Raw genomic sequence first — 20,879 nt, 5'->3', positions numbered from 1 at the left:
TACGTTTGAGATTGCCGGGCTTTTATTTTGAAGTGACCGGATGCGAGAAGAATTACTTCCTCTTCAACACTCAACGGCTAAAGAAAACTGAAGTATAGTTTAGTACTTTTATCGACTTTTAGCTGACATTACACCGTAGAATTACTTCACAAGAACGTTTTTTTTTATAGCACAATGACATTGAAAAGTCATGCCGTCTCCATAAATGTGAGTGACCAAGAAAAAGAAACAATTGTAAACTCATTTATCATGCGTGTGTTGAATTTACTTCAGTTTTTATTTAAAATATCCATGTATGCTTGTAAACATACAGGAGGCCCACTGCATGTGAGGAGAGAGGAGGCAAGTTCCCCTCACCACAGTGGGAGGCTTGATCCAAACTGGTGAGCACCTGCCTGTGAGTCTGGCCATAGTCATGTCCAGGTTTGTTCAGTTACATTTGCTTCTATGCTTTTCACTAAATTACACACACCTTTTCTGTCTAGCTGTTTTAACGTTTACATTCATTTATGAATTGTTATCAAAGTTGTCGTGGTATTCATGTTAGTTTTGCTTCGTCACCTGCTGTGTCTTCATTGTCTTGTTGAGGCTGAGGTTCTTGTGCTTGGTTCTCTAGGCCAAGTACAATGAAAGAGGCCGAAGTGTAGCATTGGTGTATTTACTCAGCTGCCAGCTGGGTGGATTTATCCTGGACCAGTTTCGATCCGCGGTTAATCAACAACTTTCTCTGTGCTCAGCTGCCGGCAAGTGTGATTTTGTGGGACGGTCGCACCAAAAACACAGCACAGTACAGCGATTCGGGGAGTGTGTGTGTCGGGTCCTTCACTTGTTCGGGATGCTGTCTTACTTATTTAAACTCAAATCGGGGGATCTGATCCACCGAGGCTGGAGGCTGAGTTTTATTTCATCAGCCCATAACCCCGTTACAAATCTTTAGAAAGTGCTCAAGATGATTTAGCTTCATTGTCAATCTTGATGAAAGATCATACATAAATAAATATTGTGGTTTTGCATACAGTTGTTGAAACAATGCTACCGTGAATTGGAGCTGAAGGTTGAGGCAAGCGAACCATCGCAAAGAAAGGCAGCTGTAAGGAAGTGGAATGTATGTCGAATATGTGAGTTGAGTGTCTCAGAAAAGTCTGGAGTTTTTCTGACTGACAATGGTTGAAGTCATAAACTGTAGACTGGCAGGAATGTGATTTTTGTCTACTTCCGTTATTCCCGATCTCACATTGTACAGGTGTGACATCACTCTTGTTCGCCGAATGTAAATGTCATATTTTCTGAAGACTAACACACCCAAGCCCCCCCACACCCAACTTCATTCAGGGGCCCCCCTTTGGTCCACGCCCACCTGGCTCATTTCCTCCTATAGAACTGCGCACTTCGCCCAAGACTCTTTTCACTTCCAGGAAGCCCCTGCTGGACACTTCCTGCGCTGCGCCCACACTATGAATACACACAAACTTCTGATGGGCAGGCAAATACATTAAACTGCTCCAACGTCCATCTCCAGTCCAAGTAGCTGATTCCAACGACCACCCCTCCCTTTTCCCTTTCCTCCTTTTCTGTGGATCTAGCCATGTCCCATGTGGTCATCCTCCCCTCCTCGCATCCCTTTGTTCACTTGGGTTCTATATTAGGAACAGCAGCAGGATGAGTGCTCAAGTCCAAGTTTACGTTGACATCATTTACTGAGCATGATGTTCCTCAGGTTAAAACTTACACATCGCCTTATTTACAATTTATTTTGGGTGACTGCTTTCATTTGTCTTAGACACAGAATTGCCACTACATTAACAACAGTTATGACTTGACTTCTGATGTGTTTGAACGTGTCTTCCCTTGACTGACTCGGTATCTTCTCAGTAGGTGGCAAAACATTTGAAGTTATCATATTTACTGCGATCTCAGGCTGCATGTTGATATAACCTTCAGTAGCCAGTGCTGCTCAGGGATGGCATGATGTGTGTGTCTTTTCCGGATCAGCACGTCAGCCGCCCCCACATAATCCTATCTTGACCATCCTCCCTAGTCACACCGCTCCTCAGTTACCACAGCCGTGTACCTCATTGTTGTCTTCCTCTTCTCATTCTCCATCCAACAGTTCCGCTGTGTCTAAACCGTCTCCTCCCTCATCCACCTATGTCCATTTCTCCAGGTGACATTTTCCTCCACTCCCCTTGCTAGTGTCTTCCTCTTGTCTCCCTTTTATCGTGTGTTTATTTCATATAACCTACTTAACTGCCCTCTGTATAGTCAGTGTTTTATATTCATGAAAGTTAAAAAAAAAGTCATTGACGTGTGACACTGCCAATAGTTTGTGTTGCTACATCATTCCACCAGATGACAAGTCATACACAAGTCAGACAGCATTTAGGACACAACGCATACAATGACTGACTGGTGTTTTATTATTTTATTCAATTGAACAAATCAAACTTGACTTCAGTCACTCTCGTTTCCTTATTCAGTCATTTCATCTCATGTAAGGTCCGAGTCCTTACGTCTGCCACATTCAGTCTGGTGACCTGCTTTACACATGCATGTGTGCAGCACCGCGCTGCACTTGCGTAACATGTGACATTGAAGTATCACCCTCTCAAGTGTTGCTCCCTGCTCCACCCAGCACCATTGTTAGTTCACAATCATATGCTGTCCGTGTCTGCAATACTGTCAGATTTGAACTTTGTGATACGACGGGTCATAAATAACACCTGTTTTCATGGAGAGGAAAACCTATAATAATAATGGTAATAGTTATCGTAATAGTTATAATAAATATTGACATTTTTTCTTTCTTGAATGTTTTTGATGACCAGTTTTTAAACTTTATTTATTATCATAACAATTTTATATTTTTGCCACTTAATAAATTACTTGCTATAAACTTTTTATTATTTGTAATTTTCTCTGGTGTGTTTTAAATGTGTTTAGTTTTGTTAATATTATATATTTTTTATCCTAGGAGGTTAGTATTTACATATATTTTTAAAATTTTCAAGTTTCTTATATTGTTTATTGTTAACTCTTTTCCCCATTTTTGTTTACTAATGACTTTTCAATTCATCAGATTATTTTATCTACTCTTTCTTACCAAATAATGAATTACTTTTATTTCCTTTTATGCTATCCCCTATGTTGACTTTCTCTATGAGACTGAAACCTTTGTTTTTCAACCTTGTTCTCTCTTTTGATGATTCTGCTGTTAAACCTTTTAACGTTTCACTTTAAGAGAAACGTGTGTGTGTCCTATCTGTGTCAGATACAAGTATCAGCTGGTCACAGATTCCTCTGAGGCTTCTTGGTCCGATAGCTTCCTCTCCCTGTATCTGGGGAATGTCCCCCCTCCCTCCCTCAACACCCCATCCTTCCACTCCTTCCTTGGGGTTATCTTACATCACCTCCTTGTGACCTCTGACCCCCCGTTCTCTCTGTGAAAGGGAACGAAAGACACATCTCCTGCATATCAAAGTGCTGGAGCAACGACTTGGATCGGAACACCCAGATGTGGAACCCATTCCCCTAGATCGCCCACGGCATTGCTCCGGTTTTGCTTCTCTGCCAGAAAAGGGCACTTACAGCTCCAGATGTGGCTCCGCTTGGTACCGGCAGCTGATAAGAAGGTGTAGAGGGTTCTGCTCCGTATCACTGCACTCATGTCATACATCTCCCACACCAGCGGGTTGAACAGCAAACCTAACTCACACACACACACTTCGACATCCTGCAGTCAACAGTAGATGTTTGCCGTCTGTTGTCTGCCTGCATCAGAATAGGTGAATTGTTAATGATGTAATGCTCGTGTTCGTGGGCTGGAATGGAATTTCCTTTTAATGACACGCCCGTAGATTCATATTTTAGATTCAGAGAGGATTCCTGCCTTTGGATCCATGACATGTGTCACACACTGGTAAAGCCCTTGGACAATCTCTTCCTCTCTGACTTCCAGGGCAAATGAGGCACCATTCAACTTGGAAATGTCAAAGTCTTTTTGATGTGGAAAAAATGGCAACTCAGAGGTTTCAGATTAGGTTTCATGTATTCTGCAACTGCTGTGAATGTCTTGTGCGCCATTTGTGCCTTCATCTGAGTCTGTTCATCAACCATTCATGCAGAGATATGTTGGCGCAGCGGGTTTTGTCGCATGTTCAGAAATGAATCACCTCACTTGCTTGGTTATATTCTGAGGTGACAGTTGCATTTCAAGTGTGATATCTCCAGTGTCTCTGAGTGTTTTGGCGATCCATTTGTCCGAACCGAGGAAGCTGGAGGAAGGGGAATCCTGGAATTTGCAGAAGTGCTGATGTTTAAAAGTTTTCCAAATCACAGTGCCAAGCTAAACAGCAAACTGGAGAAGAACTCACATTTGTGTAGGTTGGTGCATGAAGATATTTGGGACAAGAACACGACTGTGAATCCCTAAGCTATTTAGTTCTAACCTCTTGACAAAGTGCGCCTCCGTGTATCAGTAGAGCTTTGTCGTGCTTGTGTTCATGCCACTTGAGTCCATGTCACCAGAGTGTGAGAGTCAGTGACTTGGTGAAGACCTGGCTGCGGTCCGATAACATGCACTCATCCGCAACTCACAGACAGAGTGTTGCCGGTTCTCTTGCGTGATGGTGAATTTTAGAATCAGCACACCGGCGGTGCCAGTCAAAAAAGAAAAGGCGACAGATGGAAGGAAGAAGCTGTGGAAGTATGTGGCACACTGTCGTGATGAAGTCTGCATGTCAACCACGCAGGAAGGATGTGCTTTCTTTTAAGTCAGCTTTAGCTCTCGGTGGGGTTTTCAGGAAAGTCAACTCTTGGCCTAGATAGATTGATTCAGACAGCTAATTCATTTGATCGCATTTTTTTTTTATGATCTGGTTTGAGGCAAATATTTTTCGAAGGCCTTATTTGGTTTGGCCGTCTTCATTTTCTGTGATGGAAGACAGATGCGCGACATTCCTGGGGTGTTCTTGACTCAACTTAAACATTTACTGTGAGGTTTTCTACTCCTCAGAGTTCTATTCAGTCACAAATTCTAAATATTAATTTACAATATGCATTCTATCATTGTGATTCACAAGTCTCTTGCCCGATCAGAAGCTCTAAAGGTTTCTGTTTAAAGTGCTTATTGTCTTGATGTATAATACAAAACCTGGTATAGCGTATTTTTAATTGTGCCATGAGAAATAGCAAAACATAAACATAATGTTTAACTTATATCAGAGGAAAAAATATTTATGGAGAATGAACCAGTAAGACACTTTTTTTTACACTACTTGACGAAACAAAAGAAGCGAAATTGTATATAATAAAAAATAATTGAAGAAAATTGAAAAAAAATATTTCAAGAAAGACGTCATTTGAAAGTGGACGAAATTATAAACACATGAATTGTTAATGGCATATTACATGGAAAGTGCAAAATGCATTTTTTGTATTGGGATGAATGTGTATGATCGGAATCAGCAAATTGATTTTAAATTTAAAAAAATATATGAGTATATTTCTATGGTGTAAAAATAGGGAAATAAATACATAGGTCATCACCCATACTGCAAAAATTATAAAATACAATTTGCTAAAATCTATGATGAAAAAAAAACCAATTTCATTATTACCTTAGATTTAAAAAATAGCTTTTTAAAAAAGTTCTGGATCCCAACTGCTCAGTGTGAGGTCTGGTTCAAACTTTATCAATGACGTTCTTGCTATGCTAGACTACTGACTGAGTACATCCAGTGCAGAAAACGACGCCCTCGACTTTCTATTTATTTTAGTTTCTGCACTTTTTATTTGTGAGTCAAGAGCGGTTGATCTCACGATGGACCTCCTGCTGACTCATTTGAAGGCTAGAAGAGCTCAAACAGGGGCTGCTTTGAACCTTTTTGCCAATGTTTGATCAGTTGCCAGCTGCTGTGTGTCTCGTACTTGAGTGACACCCACTGCAGCGTGGACGTGCGTGTTGCTAGAAAACTCCTCTCATGTCCGGAGTGGGGAATTCCTCCATCGTGAGCTCAGCCGCTCCATGTGGACCTGGACTCCGGTAGTTTTCGTCCTCTAGCTGGGTGGAGGGCAGCACTCGCCCCCTCCCCTGCCTCATTACCCTGCCACAATGACGCGGGCATGCGTGGAATGTGAGGGTGCATTCTTCTACGTACCCTTCAAACTCCCCACCAGCACCTTTTGAGTCCACTCCAACACCCCCTCTGAACTTCCAAGACCGCCACTCCTCCACATCTCGTCCCGTCCCACTCACGGAGCTCTTGAGATGGTACCAATCTCTGGGAGATAAGCTCCAAACCCTCCCCGAGCTTTTGTGCATTTTTCCTAAAGTTCATCGCAGATTTATCGCTCGTTCCACTTCAACCCTCGGAAAAATGATCACTTTTGATAAACACAAGTTCCAAGGGTTCAGGAAGGATGGAGAAATTAAGTTTTGCCACCCTGAGATTCTTGTACGGTACCATACTCGTAATTGGACAGTACTACTCTCATCTCAGCGGATTTCATATCTGGATGCATCTCTTATCTTTTTATCATGTTTAGAACTTACTTTTGGTTGAAGGCAGCACGGTGGTGGAGAGGTTTGTGCTGCAGCCTGGCAGCATTTCATTGGCTCGACTACAACTTGAGGCGACTCATAGGTTGGAGTGAGCCTGTGCGGAGTTTGTACAGTTAGTATGTTCTCCTTTTGCTTGCATAGGTTTTCTCTAGGGACTCTGGTTTCCTCTCGCAGTCCACACAAAAACACACAGAGGTGACTCTAAATGGTCCATGGGAGTGTGTGAATAATTGTGCCGCGGCAGGGTGCAACCACTCCAGCAGTCGAATGAACACCTTTCATTGAGCCTGCTGTTAAGTCAGGTGGGCTACTGAAGCTCGCCTTGTATCTGTTTTGCTTGCTGCGCCATCCAAACTAAATGAAATCCTGAGTCTTTTGAAATCCCAACAGTACGTTCTGTCAAGGTGAAGCAAGCTAAGCACATAGGCTTTCAACTTTCAATCTATGGTGCTGTACAAGTTGATTTAGTTCCATGGATTGGGTCGCTCCAAGTAGAACCTGCGTCTCATCACGGAGAGGTGAGCGAGGTGAGGTGGCTCTGGATTCTGCCTCCCAACTGAAACGTTCCTAGCATTTCTGTCTGGGAGGTGGCTCCAGCGCAGGTGAAATATTACAAACACAGCCTTAAAAATAGATCCATGGCCTGAATTCAGACCCAAGATTGCTCCATTCAAAGAAATAATGGTCTAGCTACAGAATGTCGACAAGATCAGCTCATCTTTGGTGAATCATTTCCGGTGTGAAAACTTAATTCTTCTCTTCTTGTGGTTTTTAGCACATTGCGTGTTGGTGTACTGAAATGTTTTGGATGGTGTGAGCAGTTCTCACTTGTATTGCTGTTGCTGACGAAACAAAAGAAGCATAATTGTATATCATAAAAAATAATATTTCAAGAAAGATGTCATTTGAAAATGGAAGAAATTATAAACACATGAAATGTTAATGGAACATACAACAGAGGATTAGGGTCACACATGAAAAAAAATGTGATTAAAGTAGTAATACTATGAGTTTAAGCTCATATTATTACAACTTTTCTCACGTACTGCTACTACAACATTAATGTCGTAATATTACAAGTTTATACTCGTAAGTGCAAAATGCTTTTGTTGTTCCGGGATAAATGTGTATGATTGGAATCAGAAAATTTATTTCAAAAATGAAAAAGGGCTAAAAATGTATGAGAATATTTCTATGGACATGTAAAAATAGGAAAAAAAGACACGATCATTTTCTGTGCCATAGATTATCATTCCTGCAAAATATTATCAAATACAATTTACAAAAATCTTTGATAAAAAACGGGACAGAAAAAAAAAAGTTTCATCATTACATATGACATAAGAGGAGAATAATCATGCATTGCTGTTTGGCAGTCATGTGCATGGCACGATCTAAGAATGGCACGCCTAAAACATGCTGACACATCAGTGAACACGTCCTGAAACATCCATCTCTCCTGCAAACAAAATCCATTGATACTGTCCTTGTATGTCCTGTGTGTGAATAAGCTACAGTAACAGGATTTGTTGGATGAAACATTCCGTTGCTTTGACAGTCTTGGGCCTCAATTTTGTGAACAGTTTCAATATTGGTGTGATGTTTTAAATTCATTCTTGCAGTCTTGTAACTAGAATCATAGTAGCTCAGATGGGTCTTGGGCTCTGTGAGGGGTCCTTCCTGAGAGAGTGACAGATGTTCGTGATGCTGACGATGGAGACTCTCAGCAGTCTTTCCACCATCAAAGACACTGACCTCACCCGCCGTCCTTGAGTCCATTTTTGGAGTGGATCAAAAACCGGGGGAACACATTGTCTCACCGCTTCCTTTGTTATTCAAAATGTCCCGGCAGCCACGAGTCCCAGCTCTGGGATTGGACCTGGCTGCGTTCTCATGATAAGGGAGGCTGGGACAGTTTTTGGGGAGGGATGGGCAGTGAGAGCTCCACTGGCTGCTAACAGCAAACACTTTGCTGGACTAGAGAGCACAATACCAGCCAAGGAGGGAGAGAGGGAGCAAGAGGGGGGCCACAACTGCAGCCAAGGAGACCAGAAAAACTCTTCCCCCAAATCCTCCAACTCTGCCCCTAGAGAAAGAAGCAGCAGCAGCAGGCACAAACAAAAGCATTCTTGGCTTTCAGTTTAAGGGAAAAAAGGTACAAAAGATCGGCCAGATCATTTTCTCTAGAGACAGATTTGAGGCGACGCCGTGACAGGACGCAGAACTTCATCCATCCCGACATCACTAAAGTGGCAAAGTGAATGACCGATACATCTGGAAGACGACAGGATGAGAGCGACAATCAGGATCACATGGCTGCTCCTTTCACTCAGTAAGTTTCCTGAACAGGAGGCGTCTTTTCTTTTTACACGTTTTCATCCATCTGGGAAACAGCATGGATTTGCAGCTTGTCCCTGTGTGGGAAACAGAACAACAGAGATGCAGCAACAGGTGCTTACAGATATGTTTACACAGGAGACTTTCACTGACTGTGACTGAACTCAACTGTTTCAGATTCACACAGAGGGGAGCGGGTGATAATCAAAAGTGAATTGGATAAAATGCCAAGTCCAAGTCCTTTAAATGAGGTATTGTGGTTCTAGTTCACGTTTATGAATATTGAGTCTTCTAACAATTACTATATTAATATGATAAATCATTTTGTTTGGTTAAAAAATATTTAGTAAATCTACATGTAGAAAACTTTCTTGTTGATTTTTGGGACAGTTTGACAGTTTCTTACTGCCTCTTACCAAGATTTATAAAAAATATTCCTGCATGTGAATGTCAATATTAAGGAAACACATTTTTTGTTTTTGAGCAGTTCAGTGAGCGTCGAGGATTTTCCTGTTCTGTGGTACGAAAGCAGCACTGACAATGGAACGTGAATTTATGAATGCGTCACAGCGTCCAAACCCTTCATCTCTGTCTTATGAGTCAGGAAGTTGTCGTCCGCTCACCTGGGTTTTCTTGGGTTGCATCATGGCTCCACGTTTTGGAGCAGACCAGTACATAAGATGATGAAATATAAATGTGTCTTTCTGAATGTGCATGTAATTGCGTACTTACATAGCTATACCTGTGGGGACCAATTCTTGGAAACGCACCTCCTGGTGGGGACCTTTTGCTACTTGTGGGGACCTTTTTCCGGTCCCCACAAGTCTAAGCCTCTATTTGAGGATTAAAACATTAAAATACCTGGCTCATTATTATTGAATTTAAGTTTGGTGTAGGTCCTTCTTAAGGTTAGCCATTTGTTTTAGATGGTTCGGTTTAGGGTTGGAGGGAAAGCACGACAGTCAATGTCCCCACAAAACATAAAAAAAACATAAAAACATGGCAAGTATGTGTGTATGTGTGCATGTGCACTTGGGCTTGTTTAACATGTGTGTGCTTGTGTGTGTGGCCTGCTATGGAATGGAGACCCCCTCAACCCATCCTGATCATTCTATCTTCTTTGTGTCCTCATGGACCACATCCATGAACCTCATTGCTTGTCATTCTTTGCCATTTCCCTTAGTCGTCCCATCTCCAACATTCTGCATCTTTTTCCTCTCAAACTCCAATCTCCTCCACATGAGCTCTTCTACTGATCCACTCACTCCCACTGACAACCTCACAATCTTCAATTTGTTTGAATACATGTAATAGTAATTCAGCAATGTTCAACCATCACAGTGGCCAAGAGGTTGCATGAGGTGCATGACTTTAAAGATGACCAGGGGTGTGGCTGAGGCACTTAGGTTTGTGTTCCGTTTGACAAATAATGATCTTAAAAATTCATCAGTCAAACGCGTATTTCCCCAGTTAATATGGAGACAAGCTGTCACATGGCTTTGACTGTGTAACATTAATAATGTGGTGCGTCTCATTTCATGTAGTTGTGGAGTCACAATGCTTCCCTGCAGTATTTCACTGGGGTTTGCATTTGCAAGTTTAAAACTTGTCTCTTGAACAAATATGAAGCTCCTGGGAAAAGAGTAGTAATTTAACTGTAGGATGAAGAGGAGCATTATGGGTTTTAAAAGACGATAAATTCCCTGAAAAAGAAGAGCTGTACTTGTAAAAACACAAACCCCAAGTCTGTTTTTCTTCATTTCGCTGTTTAATTCCTCACACTTCTTTCTTTAACAGCCCCTTTTCTCCCCGTCTTTTCACTCTGGAAGCCCACATTTCTTCCACTTTTGTCCCTCTGGTGATTAATCAGTGTATATTCATGTCCAGTAGCAGAGTACAACTGAACCACCTGCCCCCGCCCTCCCTCTCCTCCTCCCCCTGAAGCCCCTCGCTCAGTCAGCAGACAGAATAATGAAGTGTTTTCCTTTAATTACACACCTGTCGCTCCCTGGCCTGCGACGCTGAGACACCTCTCACGGGAGGATTATTTACCATTGCCGTGGGAACCATTAAAAGTGTGACACACTTCCATCGCTGTGCTCACCTAAAAATAGCGCCTGTTGAGGGTGCAAAAGTGCATCTGTGCGTGTGTCCGGACGGCTGTTATCACATGAAACCTTCGACACGTGCAACGTCTCGCTTTTTTCAAGAATTTCTTGTGGTGGAAAAGTGAGTCGGACTGGTTGGAGAGTTCGCGCACGTACATTTAAGCTGCTTATTTAGTCAAAAAGTGTTTGACAAAGTCTCTATGGAGACGAAAGCCTTGTTGTGCTGCTTCAGTGAAAACTCCTTTCTTCCCAAGATTGTCACATTTGCTCTCTATTTATTTCTGCTGATCCAGCACATTAAATAGCCAGTGTTTCTTGCAGGCACTGGCTTAGTGGTGAACTCTTTGTGTATTCAGTTATATTTGGTGAAATGTAACAATGTGTGGGGGTTGAAATACTACACAACTTTGCAAGCTAATGGTATCTTGTGGTTGTGTAACCAGTGAGATGTTCAATTAATAAGCTTCATCATCTGCGCTGGCTCGCACTTTTCAAAGGTGGAAAGCAAAAGCAAAGAGTTTGTTCAACTTCCTGAAGGCGACGGTGTGGTTGAAATTTGTTCACTTGTTTGGAATTTTTAAATGTGTGTTGTGATCTTTGGAAGATGTCAAGAAGCGAGGCACCTGTCGGACCTGGCTCATGGGGCTACATTGCTAAACTAGCCGTCGACAATAATAGCATGATCTTGTGTGTTGTGTAAATAGTATCACTACAATATCGTAATACAATATCACTGTAATTTGTGGTACAGAGTAGTGAGTCGATCTGTGTAAAGGAATTGAAGGCAATGTGTTTAGCAGGTGTTAGCAAGATCATTTCTTTTGCTGTATTTCATAACTTGGCTCTGTGGTAAGGATGTTTTTCCCTGTCCGCCTGGCTAAACTCTGAGGTTGCCCCATGTCCTGAATTTTACCCAACACTATAAATAATTCCAAAACACATCGAAGGCCTGGAAACAGGAAGAGGTTGTGTCATGATTTATCAGTTGTCTCCAAGACTTCCTCATCTCAGATCCAGGGTTTCCTGGGTTCCTGACTCCTCGCTTCCTACAAGATAGCGGTCACTCGTCGTCCCTGGTCTGTCCGGACGCCACTGGTCAGAGTATGAGGGCGGAGGGTCACTGCCTGCTTGGCAAGGCTGTCTGGCTTTGCACCGCTGTTCAGCTAGCATGAGAGAGAAGTGAGAACAATAGATGTTGGAGGGGACTTTATCAACATCCCGGTTCCCAAGGAGGGTGTGGCGGCAGGAGATGGCTTTGAGCCACCACCTCTGCTGGGGAGGAAACATGTTGAGGTTGGTGTTAAACAATGCTTTTCATTTTTATGTAGTTGGCCTGCTACTGCACAAATGACATGACCGTAACATAGCTCGAAGCTAAGCTAACTGTAGCCGTTTTTTTTTTTTCTTTTCTAATTCAATACTTCAGCATAGCCGCTAGATATACGCGGATATGCAGGAAGAGTCAGTAGGATAAATACAACCCTGCTGGGTTACATGTGAAACTCCATCAACTAAGTGTTTGATCTTCTGGAAGCGTTTAGTTTTTGACTTGTTCCTGCTCTATAATAACAATGCAAAGTATCATCCATACGTGATGGATGATGAAATGAGCAGCTGTTTAGCTAAATGAGTGGCTGTTAGCTTGAATGACCCCCAACATCAAAAGTAAAGTTGTTTTGCCAGGATATGTTTTCCTACCTGTAAACACCCAAGCAGGCCAGAATCACATTGGTCTTGTGAAAGAAGTACGCTGGATTATTAAAGGGAACTTGCACAATGATTATTTCTCAACGTCATATTAGTTTTATCATCGCTTCATGCCAAAAATTGATGGGACGGGAGTCAGTTTGAGGCATTGCGCTGACCCTTCCTGAAACGGTTATGAAAATGGCTCCACAAATCGTGAACATTGTCTGGCTATAAAAGGGATGTACATAAGTACATCACTGAAGTGGCAGTGAAGTATAGTTACACTGTTTATCCACATTGCTTTGCTACAAGTGTGTTATTAGCAAAGTATTGGTCTCTATGGGTCTGGATCTGGCCTGTGGACTTGCGTATTGCAAGCAGCTCTGGCAGCCTAAGCTCAGCGCTTCATCACTGTCCACTCTTGTTGATTTAGATTTAGCCCTCACCTCGCACTCCCACATGCCACGCCGCACTTGCAGGTGTCCGTAAATCAGCTCTGTGGCTGGTACTGTCATGGACCTGAGCTCCAGAACCAGCACCTCCTCATTCCTCACATCACATCACCTCCCCGCTCTGTTTTTCCTCCTTCTGACAGCCTCAGCTTTTTTCCTTCACCAGCTTCATCACATACTAGGAAAACAGAGCAGCTCTTGTTGTGGCAGTGGAGGAGGCGACGACGTGCGCATAGTTCCCAAATTAATGAACAAATGAGCCAAAACAAGCCGATCTGGGATCCATTCAAAAGAGAGTCCTTCATTTCACCCGCAGAACTGAATGAAAATGATGATGCTTTATGCTGCCACAAAAATAATCGGCAGAGAAAATCTAATCAATTGGGGAATGTAGCACGTCCATAAGAGGTTTTATTTAAATGTCCTTGTTTTTTTCGTGCAATTGATGCTCAAAATATTCTGTTACATGTTCTGAATTGTGATCTTTTTAAAAAAAATTTAAAAATGTTTTTTAAATAGTTGAATATCTAAAATGAAATTGTTTAAATCTAATATTTCTATCTATTATGATGAATAACGTTTTATTGCTGTTGTTCAGGTATATTCCGCAGCTGGTTATCATGATGGTGATGTTTCCATCCCATTAGCGCAGGAGTGTCTGACGTCTGCCGTGTTGCTTCATTGACCTCAGCGTGTGTGTGAGTGTTGGTGCAGTCCAACATTGAACTTTTATCAGGATCCTCCTCTTCAGCTGGTGTAAACACACATACCAGTCTGGTTTCCAAGGACGGGAGTGTGTTTGTGTGGGGTGTGTGAGTGAATCCGAGCCAGTGTGTGTGTGTGGTCAGCCATTTACATTGGCCTGTTAGATTTACGATGTCCCGGACCGTCGTTCCTCTCGCCTGTGCTCCTCCTTCTCACTTGTCCACCCTTTATCCCTGTGGGTTTTTTACATTCACCACCCTCCACATAGTTAAGTGAAGGCCCCGCCCCGCTCTTCTCACCTCCCCTAACCCAGGTCGTCCCCCCAAAATTGGCTCAGGGAGTTTGAAGCTGCTGGAACTCTGTATCAGAGCGTTGCAATAAAGGGGAAGACCCTCTGTCGCTTGGCCACACGAGGAAACGGAGGGTCTTTTGTTTGAGCTGTCACCAACTTAAGGGGATGCTGGTCCCACTGGCACCGCCGACTGAAGGCAGCTCTTGTTTGTTTAATCTCTCAGTTGGCTCACGGTGCATGTGAGGGAGAAGGAGAGTCTGGACATCAGCACCGGGGCAAACTGTAGCGGTGCCCCATCCTCGTCCTTATTCTGATGGGGGACTTAGGCAGGGAGTGCAGCTGACTCGAGAAAAGAAGTGATGGGAAAGAGTCAAATAGATGGCACTGTTTTAGTTTAGCGGTAATTCTATAGCACCATCTAGTGATAAGTGGAAAAATGATTGGAAAATCTAACATTTGTACAAGTTGTTGGTCAGTGGAAGGGATGACTCTCTTAGTAATGGAGGGATTGGGATTTATAAGATGTAAAGGCTTCCAAAGTTCCAAGATGAATGGATCAATAAAGAGAAGCAATTGACTGATGATGGACAAAAGGATGGTTGAAACTGCCAAGGCAGGGTGGAAGTTATCTATGTTAAACCAATGGTCAGGTAGCTGAAAACTCAAACATTGCTTGTGTACGGAAAGATGGATGGATGAGTTTGCTGTCTAGTTTGTTGAATGGATTAAACGGTTAACGTTGGTTGATCAAATGAAACGTTCAAATCAGCATTAAGATGCATGTGGGAGACTGTGTAGAGGCTCCTTTGATATGTGGATGAAAGGACACGGAGACAAAAGTGTCGATGAATGGATGGATCAGTGGATACATTTAAGGTTAGAAGAGTGAGCGGATGGAAGATGCATTGCTAACTAGTTGCTATGCTAAAGTGAACCCACGTGAGCTCATCGAATTGAAGAAACTCTTCTGCAATCGTCTCCTGCGATCAGTTAGCCCACTCATCCCCTTGTTCCTGTCTGTGTGGGGCCTGTTTATTGGGGGCGTCTCTCAAGAACAACACGACATTCGAGGACGAACAATCAAACAGGTCTCCGCCCGCTGTCACTCGGCTTTAATGGGTCTGGACCCGGGTTCTCACACTCGAGAGGAACCAGGGACGCCCTCTGGAAGCCAACAGAGGGGACCCCCAGCAGGGAGGGAGGCGGGGAGGCTGTGCACTCTGTGACCTCTTCTGACCTCTAGAGAGCAAACACTTTCAGACCCTGCAGGGTTAGTTAATGGAGTCAAAGCTGCTTTTGAGTGGAACAGGGATGATGTGGACGCTGACCAGGCTCCTGTTGCAGACCTCAGCTTATAGTTTACTCTGAGGATTCTGTTTAGCGTCCATTACTTTGATTTACTGCTTATGCATGTGTCATCATTTTAGGTGTTAAATTGATAAACCGATGGAGGAACTGTTCGGCTGATGCTGCACTTATTTTTTTATTGGGACTAAAGAAGAGTGGAGGAACAAACTGGAGAGATGAGCAAACCAGAAGAAAGGCAGGATGTGTGTGAATGTGCCTGAGGCATGGCTGAACATGCAGGAAGTTGAGGTAGTTGAAACATAAACACAATAAAGAACAATATCAGAAATGAATACATCATAGGAACAGCTTGTGTGGAGAAGTGTAGAGGCAGCATTTAGGAGGCCCTGTGGTTTCAACTGGTGGAGAGGAGAGACAGTTGACAGGTTGGACAAAGCGTGTTAGACATGGAGGTACCAGGGCAGAAGGGTGTTGGAGGAAGCTCAAAATAGCTTCAGGTAGAAGAAGAATGCTTGGAAGTCGTGTAAATCCTTCTACTCTAGAATTGTGTACTGCCTTGCTAGTTCAGATTTTGCTACTTTTAGTGTAACACTAACTGTTGAAACACATTCACACTCACATGGTCCCCAAGTGGTGGTTCTCTAAACATAGCGCCTAATAATCAAAAGAAAATGTAGACCCAGAAATGGTACAACCAGCGTGAGAATTACTGCGGTTCTGCTCAGCGTTGTAACATGCGACGTGAATGGTTGTGTCCAGAGTGGAAGTATGTGCATCAGCATTCAGTGTTGGATAAATGATCAAATGTCACTTCTCTTATAAGACTTATTCACTCCAGAGCGTGGCACTTGAGACACTGGAGTTCAGGTCAACAAAGCTGTTTCCTGTGACTAAAGAGAGCCCAGCCCGGGAAGAAGATCCAGGGAACAAGCTGCATTCCGGTTCTCACACTGGTCCGGACACGGTGACACCAGCATGACTGGGTCCAGGGAAGACAGTGGTCATGCTCGGTTCAAGTGTTCCTCATGACTTCTAGTCGGTTCTTTTCTCATCCTTCAAATAAAATGTATACATAATACATATGTGACAACTGGGATGGATGGATGGATGGATGAATGGATGGATGGATGGATGGATGGATGGATGAATGGATGGATGGATGGATGAATGGATGGATGGATGGATGGATGGATGGATGGATGGATGGATGCGTGGATGGATGGATGGATGAATGGATGGATGGATGAATGGATGGATGAATGGATGGATGGATGGATGGATGGATGGATAAATGGATGGATGGATGGATGGATGGGGATTGTGAGCATGGATGGAAAGACAGGTCAGATGGGAGGTCACCTTGAGGAGGAGGAGTTGGATCAAAACTGAAGATGTATTGAAGACATGGTTGGCTCAACAAAGGGCTTTTTTGTTGCACACAGTTTGGATGTGTGGAATGTGTGTGTGAGTGAGGTGAGAGGAGCTCTGATAGCAGGAGGATCAGTGTTTCTGTCTTCTGCAAAGAAACAGACCCCGGAGTGACAGCCAGGGTCACGAGGTCACAGTCTTCAAGGTCTTGACAGTATTTGGAGAATGAGTGTCAGGTAAAATAAGTTAAAAACCTGCTGCTGCCGAGAGCTAAGCAAGATTGTTTTGGGTCAACTGTGGTCCAACTGAACCTGGAACGTCTTTTAGAGTCTCATAAGACTCAAGATTCAAGGGGTCAACAAGGTCGACTATTGGTTGGAAAAGATATTATTTTGCTTTCATTCTCTCTTTTTCATCACCAGTTTTTGAGGACAGACGAGTTCCATTTTTGTATTTCTTCTACTACTCAGGACTGAAGGTTGTGGGGTTGATTCCCTATGCTGCCTTGTAGTTTTCAAGTGAATGAATGCTCTTGTCTATCTGTGTCGACAGGTGTCTTATGTCACCACGTCTGGTCAGATGACGCCGATCCAACAGGCGCCACTGTGACGAAGGACCATCCGACAGCTAAGAGCGACAGTGTCCCGACTGCAGTGACGACGGGGGCCAAGGTCATGGACGAACCGACGACAGCGACGACACTGGTAGCTGCAGCAGCCACAACGGCTCGGAAAACTGAACCCACAACTGTGATGCCCATAGCTGCGAATTCATCAGCTGGATCTGATGTGAAAGTTGATGCTACTTCCAAGCCTCCTATCAAGGCTGATGCCGTCACCCCTGCAAAGATCGACGCTTCTGTCAAAACCCCTGCTGCCTCAGCGACAAAACCTGTGACAGTGGTGACGTCCGTCACTGACGCTCCGAGGGTGACGCCGGCTGCGCCGCCATCAAGGGCCAGCACGATCAATGTCGCGGTGACGCCCAGTCAGACCACAGTAGCGCCGCCTCCTCCAGCGTCTGTTAAGGCAGCAACATCCATCTACGCTCCGATGGCAGGAACTACCAAGCCGACTACAGTCTCTACTGATCCGCTGAAGCTAGGTCCGACTACAGAGCCCATCACGCCGCCGGCCGCCAAGAAGGGAGGTAGGAGCAAGTCATGACTTAAAAACCTGTCCACGCTGTTATGCTGTTTTCTGTGGTCTGCTCTAGGCTTCCCTCTGCTGGACACCAGCATCATTACATATAGAAGGCTTAATGCCAGAGTAAATCAGAATACGCAATAGATTTTTGACTCAAGTCTCTTTGTTGTCATAGCAACGGCAACGGCACTGGTCGCCTCCACGACTGGATCCGGTACCTTACACAAAACCACTCTAAGAACACAAGTCAGTCAAGTGACGCCAACACCGGCTGTGAGCACTGCGTCCACCAACAAGCCCGTGACACGGACCGAGACCAGGCCTGCAGGACCGCAGACCTCCAGTCCCCCACAGAGCACCGCAGACACTCAGACCCCTCCCCTAAGCACAGCAGCGGCAAAGCCTGTGACGTTCAAAGTAAGTCAGCGAGCTGGAGAGCGATCGCCAGGGCAAGAGTGAAGTCTAACTCTGTTCCTCTGCTCCATAGTACGAGCTCCACAGCGGCCAAGAGGTGAGACTTGGGCTGGAGGAAGACTTCCACCCTGATCGCTCCCCTTCCTCACATGCCGTTGATCTTCCATGCTGAATGCCGTGTGTGTGCAGGAGACAGAGAAGGAGAAGGAGTTGGTGAAGGTCTGTAGGAGGCTGATGGAGAACTTTGAGAAGGGGACGTGCACCCTGAGGTTGAGCCGCCACCAAGACAAAGTGGTGTTTGACAGCGTCTCCGTAAATGGGAACGGTACCAAGCCTGCATGATGTCTGACTTTTTAACTGACTATATATATACAATATATGTATTAAACTGTGTGACTGTGTTGCAGTGAAGACATCTGTGGCATCTGAGCACTACGAGGACGTCACCAGGGTGAGAGGTCACGTGCCACTTTTCTGAACGCCAGGAGCGTGCTGACTCCTCTTTTGCTCTCACAGAAGCCGAACGACAACAGGACTCTGATCGCCATCCTGGCGTCCTGCGGCGCTCTGCTCATCATGATCGTCATCCTGGCGGTGTGTGCCTCGCACCATCGTAAACCCTACAGTGAGACGCAGGTGAGTCGGGGTGTGCGTGGCGCCACGTCAGAGAGCGCCGCCTCTGGAGTCACGCAACTCTCGCCGCCGTTCACAGCAACACCTGACGGAGGAGCTGCACGTGGTGGAGAACGGTTACCATGACAACCCCACGCTGGAGGTGATGGAGGTGCAGCCGGAGATGCAGGAGAAGAAGCTGGCGCTCAACGGCGAGTTCAACGACAATTGGATCGTCCCCATCGACAACCTGTTGAAGGAGGACCTGCCCGACGAGGAGGACACACACCTGTAGGACACTCACACTCCTGCTGCCATGGCGACGCTCCACCCCTCCCACCCGCTACTTTTTCCAAGACTTTTGGAGAGTTGAGTCTCACTGGAACTGAGGACGACCTGAGCTTATTTAGCACACTTTATATCCTCCTGTGAATGAAATGTATGACGTCATTTTGAAATGATGATAATAATAATGACAACTACAGAAGTGTCTCACTTTCACCACTGGACTTTGATCTTAAACTGCTAATGTTATCATCAAAGAAGACATTAATAAAACATATTTTTTATTGAATCACCTTTATTAGAGTTTGTAAAATAATTTATTTGACTTTTTTTTTGCCTCAAACAATTGAAAAATGTTTGATTCTGCAAGATTGTTGCGTTTGGATGAGGCGACACCACTGGGCGGATCATCTGGAGGAGCTTCTCCTGACACAGGAATTGGAAATGAATCAAAACAGCGCCGCCCTCAGGTGAAAGTGCGGCACTTCTGTAGATGATTGAATTCAGAGCTGAGGTCACTGATCATGTTATAGCTCAGATGTGGAGGAGTCGAATAATCTGCTGGATTAACTGACGTAGAAACGGAGAAGTCTGAGAGTCCAGGCGATGGCGTGTTGACACGACTCAGCTCTGTGGACTGCGACAGACATTCGAGTCATGACTCGGGTTTTTTGTAGATAAATGATGCCACGAAGTTGTGAAGCGTAGATTGTGTGTTTTTGTTTTTTTTTCAGTCTGGGCTGTTTTTGTCAACACTTTGGGAGAATCTGGGTCTTTGTCCACCATCTGACGTCTGGATGATATTTATCCAGGTTTAGAGAATGTAGCCTTGGGTGGAAAATGCTGAACGAAAGTCTGACTGAATTTATAGATTTGGAACAACTTCTGCAGCAGTGAGCAAAAGAAGAATTACGTGTTCAGAAATGTTACCCTCAGAGAATAATTAAGTAGAATTTATAAATACAAACTATAGGACAAAGTAAAATTAAAATTGTTCTTAAAATTATGAGAATTTCTTACTTAAAAAGTGTAGAAAAATGAAATAATAGCAATATATTCAATTTCTCCAGCAACAAAAAGTACATATATAATAAAAGAGAATCAACTAGGTGATATTCAAAAATTGAAGCAATTGGAAAAAAACAGAAAAATTATATTTGAAAAATTGATTTAAAAAAAAAACAAATCACAATTTTATCAGCAAGGAAAATATCTGAACCACGTGTATAGCAGGAAAAAAAGGAAGATCTTATAACCATAATGGAAACCATCAGAGAAACACTGAAAATATGTTGCAATAGAACTGCAAATGATGTAAGACTAAAAGATCAAGGAGATGCTGATGTGGACAAAGACCCCGACAACATTAATAACAGCAGACACAAGGAGGGATTTGAACCGTCTCCCAGTTAATATACTCATGTATCCACTGTATATCCACGTGTGAACCATCCGACGGTTGTTATCTTCACCAAAGTGTGTTAGCCATGTTTGTTGTGTATTTATGGTCTGCTCGTGTGAGCGTGCGGACAACAGGGGTCTGAAACACTGGAACTGTTTATTGTCAATCCATATTTTGCTAATAAAGACTTTCAAATCAAAGTC

General features: G+C 43.8%; 1 protein-coding gene across 3 annotated transcripts; it reads left to right on the top strand.

The window, feature by feature from the left end:
- The first annotated feature begins 64 nt into the window (after nt 1–64).
- On the top strand, nt 65–20,876 carry podxl (podocalyxin-like). 3 transcript variants are annotated; one of them, XM_053862720.1, is made up of 9 exons: nt 65–207; nt 314–423; nt 17,371–17,967; nt 18,139–18,380; nt 18,451–18,474; nt 18,567–18,702; nt 18,785–18,828; nt 18,894–19,013; nt 19,090–20,876. In XM_053862720.1, the coding sequence occupies exons 3-9, from the start codon at nt 17,493–17,495 to the stop codon at nt 19,282–19,284; spliced, it is 1,236 nt and encodes a 411-aa protein (XP_053718695.1). In that variant the 5' UTR covers nt 65–207; nt 314–423; nt 17,371–17,492; the 3' UTR covers nt 19,285–20,876. The 3 variants fall into 3 exon arrangements, with proteins under 3 accessions (XP_053718695.1, XP_053718694.1, XP_053718696.1); XM_053862719.1 differs by lacking the exons at nt 65–207; nt 314–423 and adding an exon at nt 8,513–8,891; XM_053862721.1 differs by lacking the exons at nt 65–207; nt 314–423 and adding an exon at nt 12,133–12,297.
- Nucleotides 20,877–20,879: the final 3 nt, after the last annotated feature.

This window comes from Synchiropus splendidus, chromosome 4, assembly GCF_027744825.2.
Source record: "Synchiropus splendidus isolate RoL2022-P1 chromosome 4, RoL_Sspl_1.0, whole genome shotgun sequence".
Taxonomy (NCBI): Eukaryota; Metazoa; Chordata; class Actinopteri; order Syngnathiformes; family Callionymidae; genus Synchiropus; species Synchiropus splendidus.
This window is presented reverse-complemented; position numbering and strand designations above follow the sequence as displayed.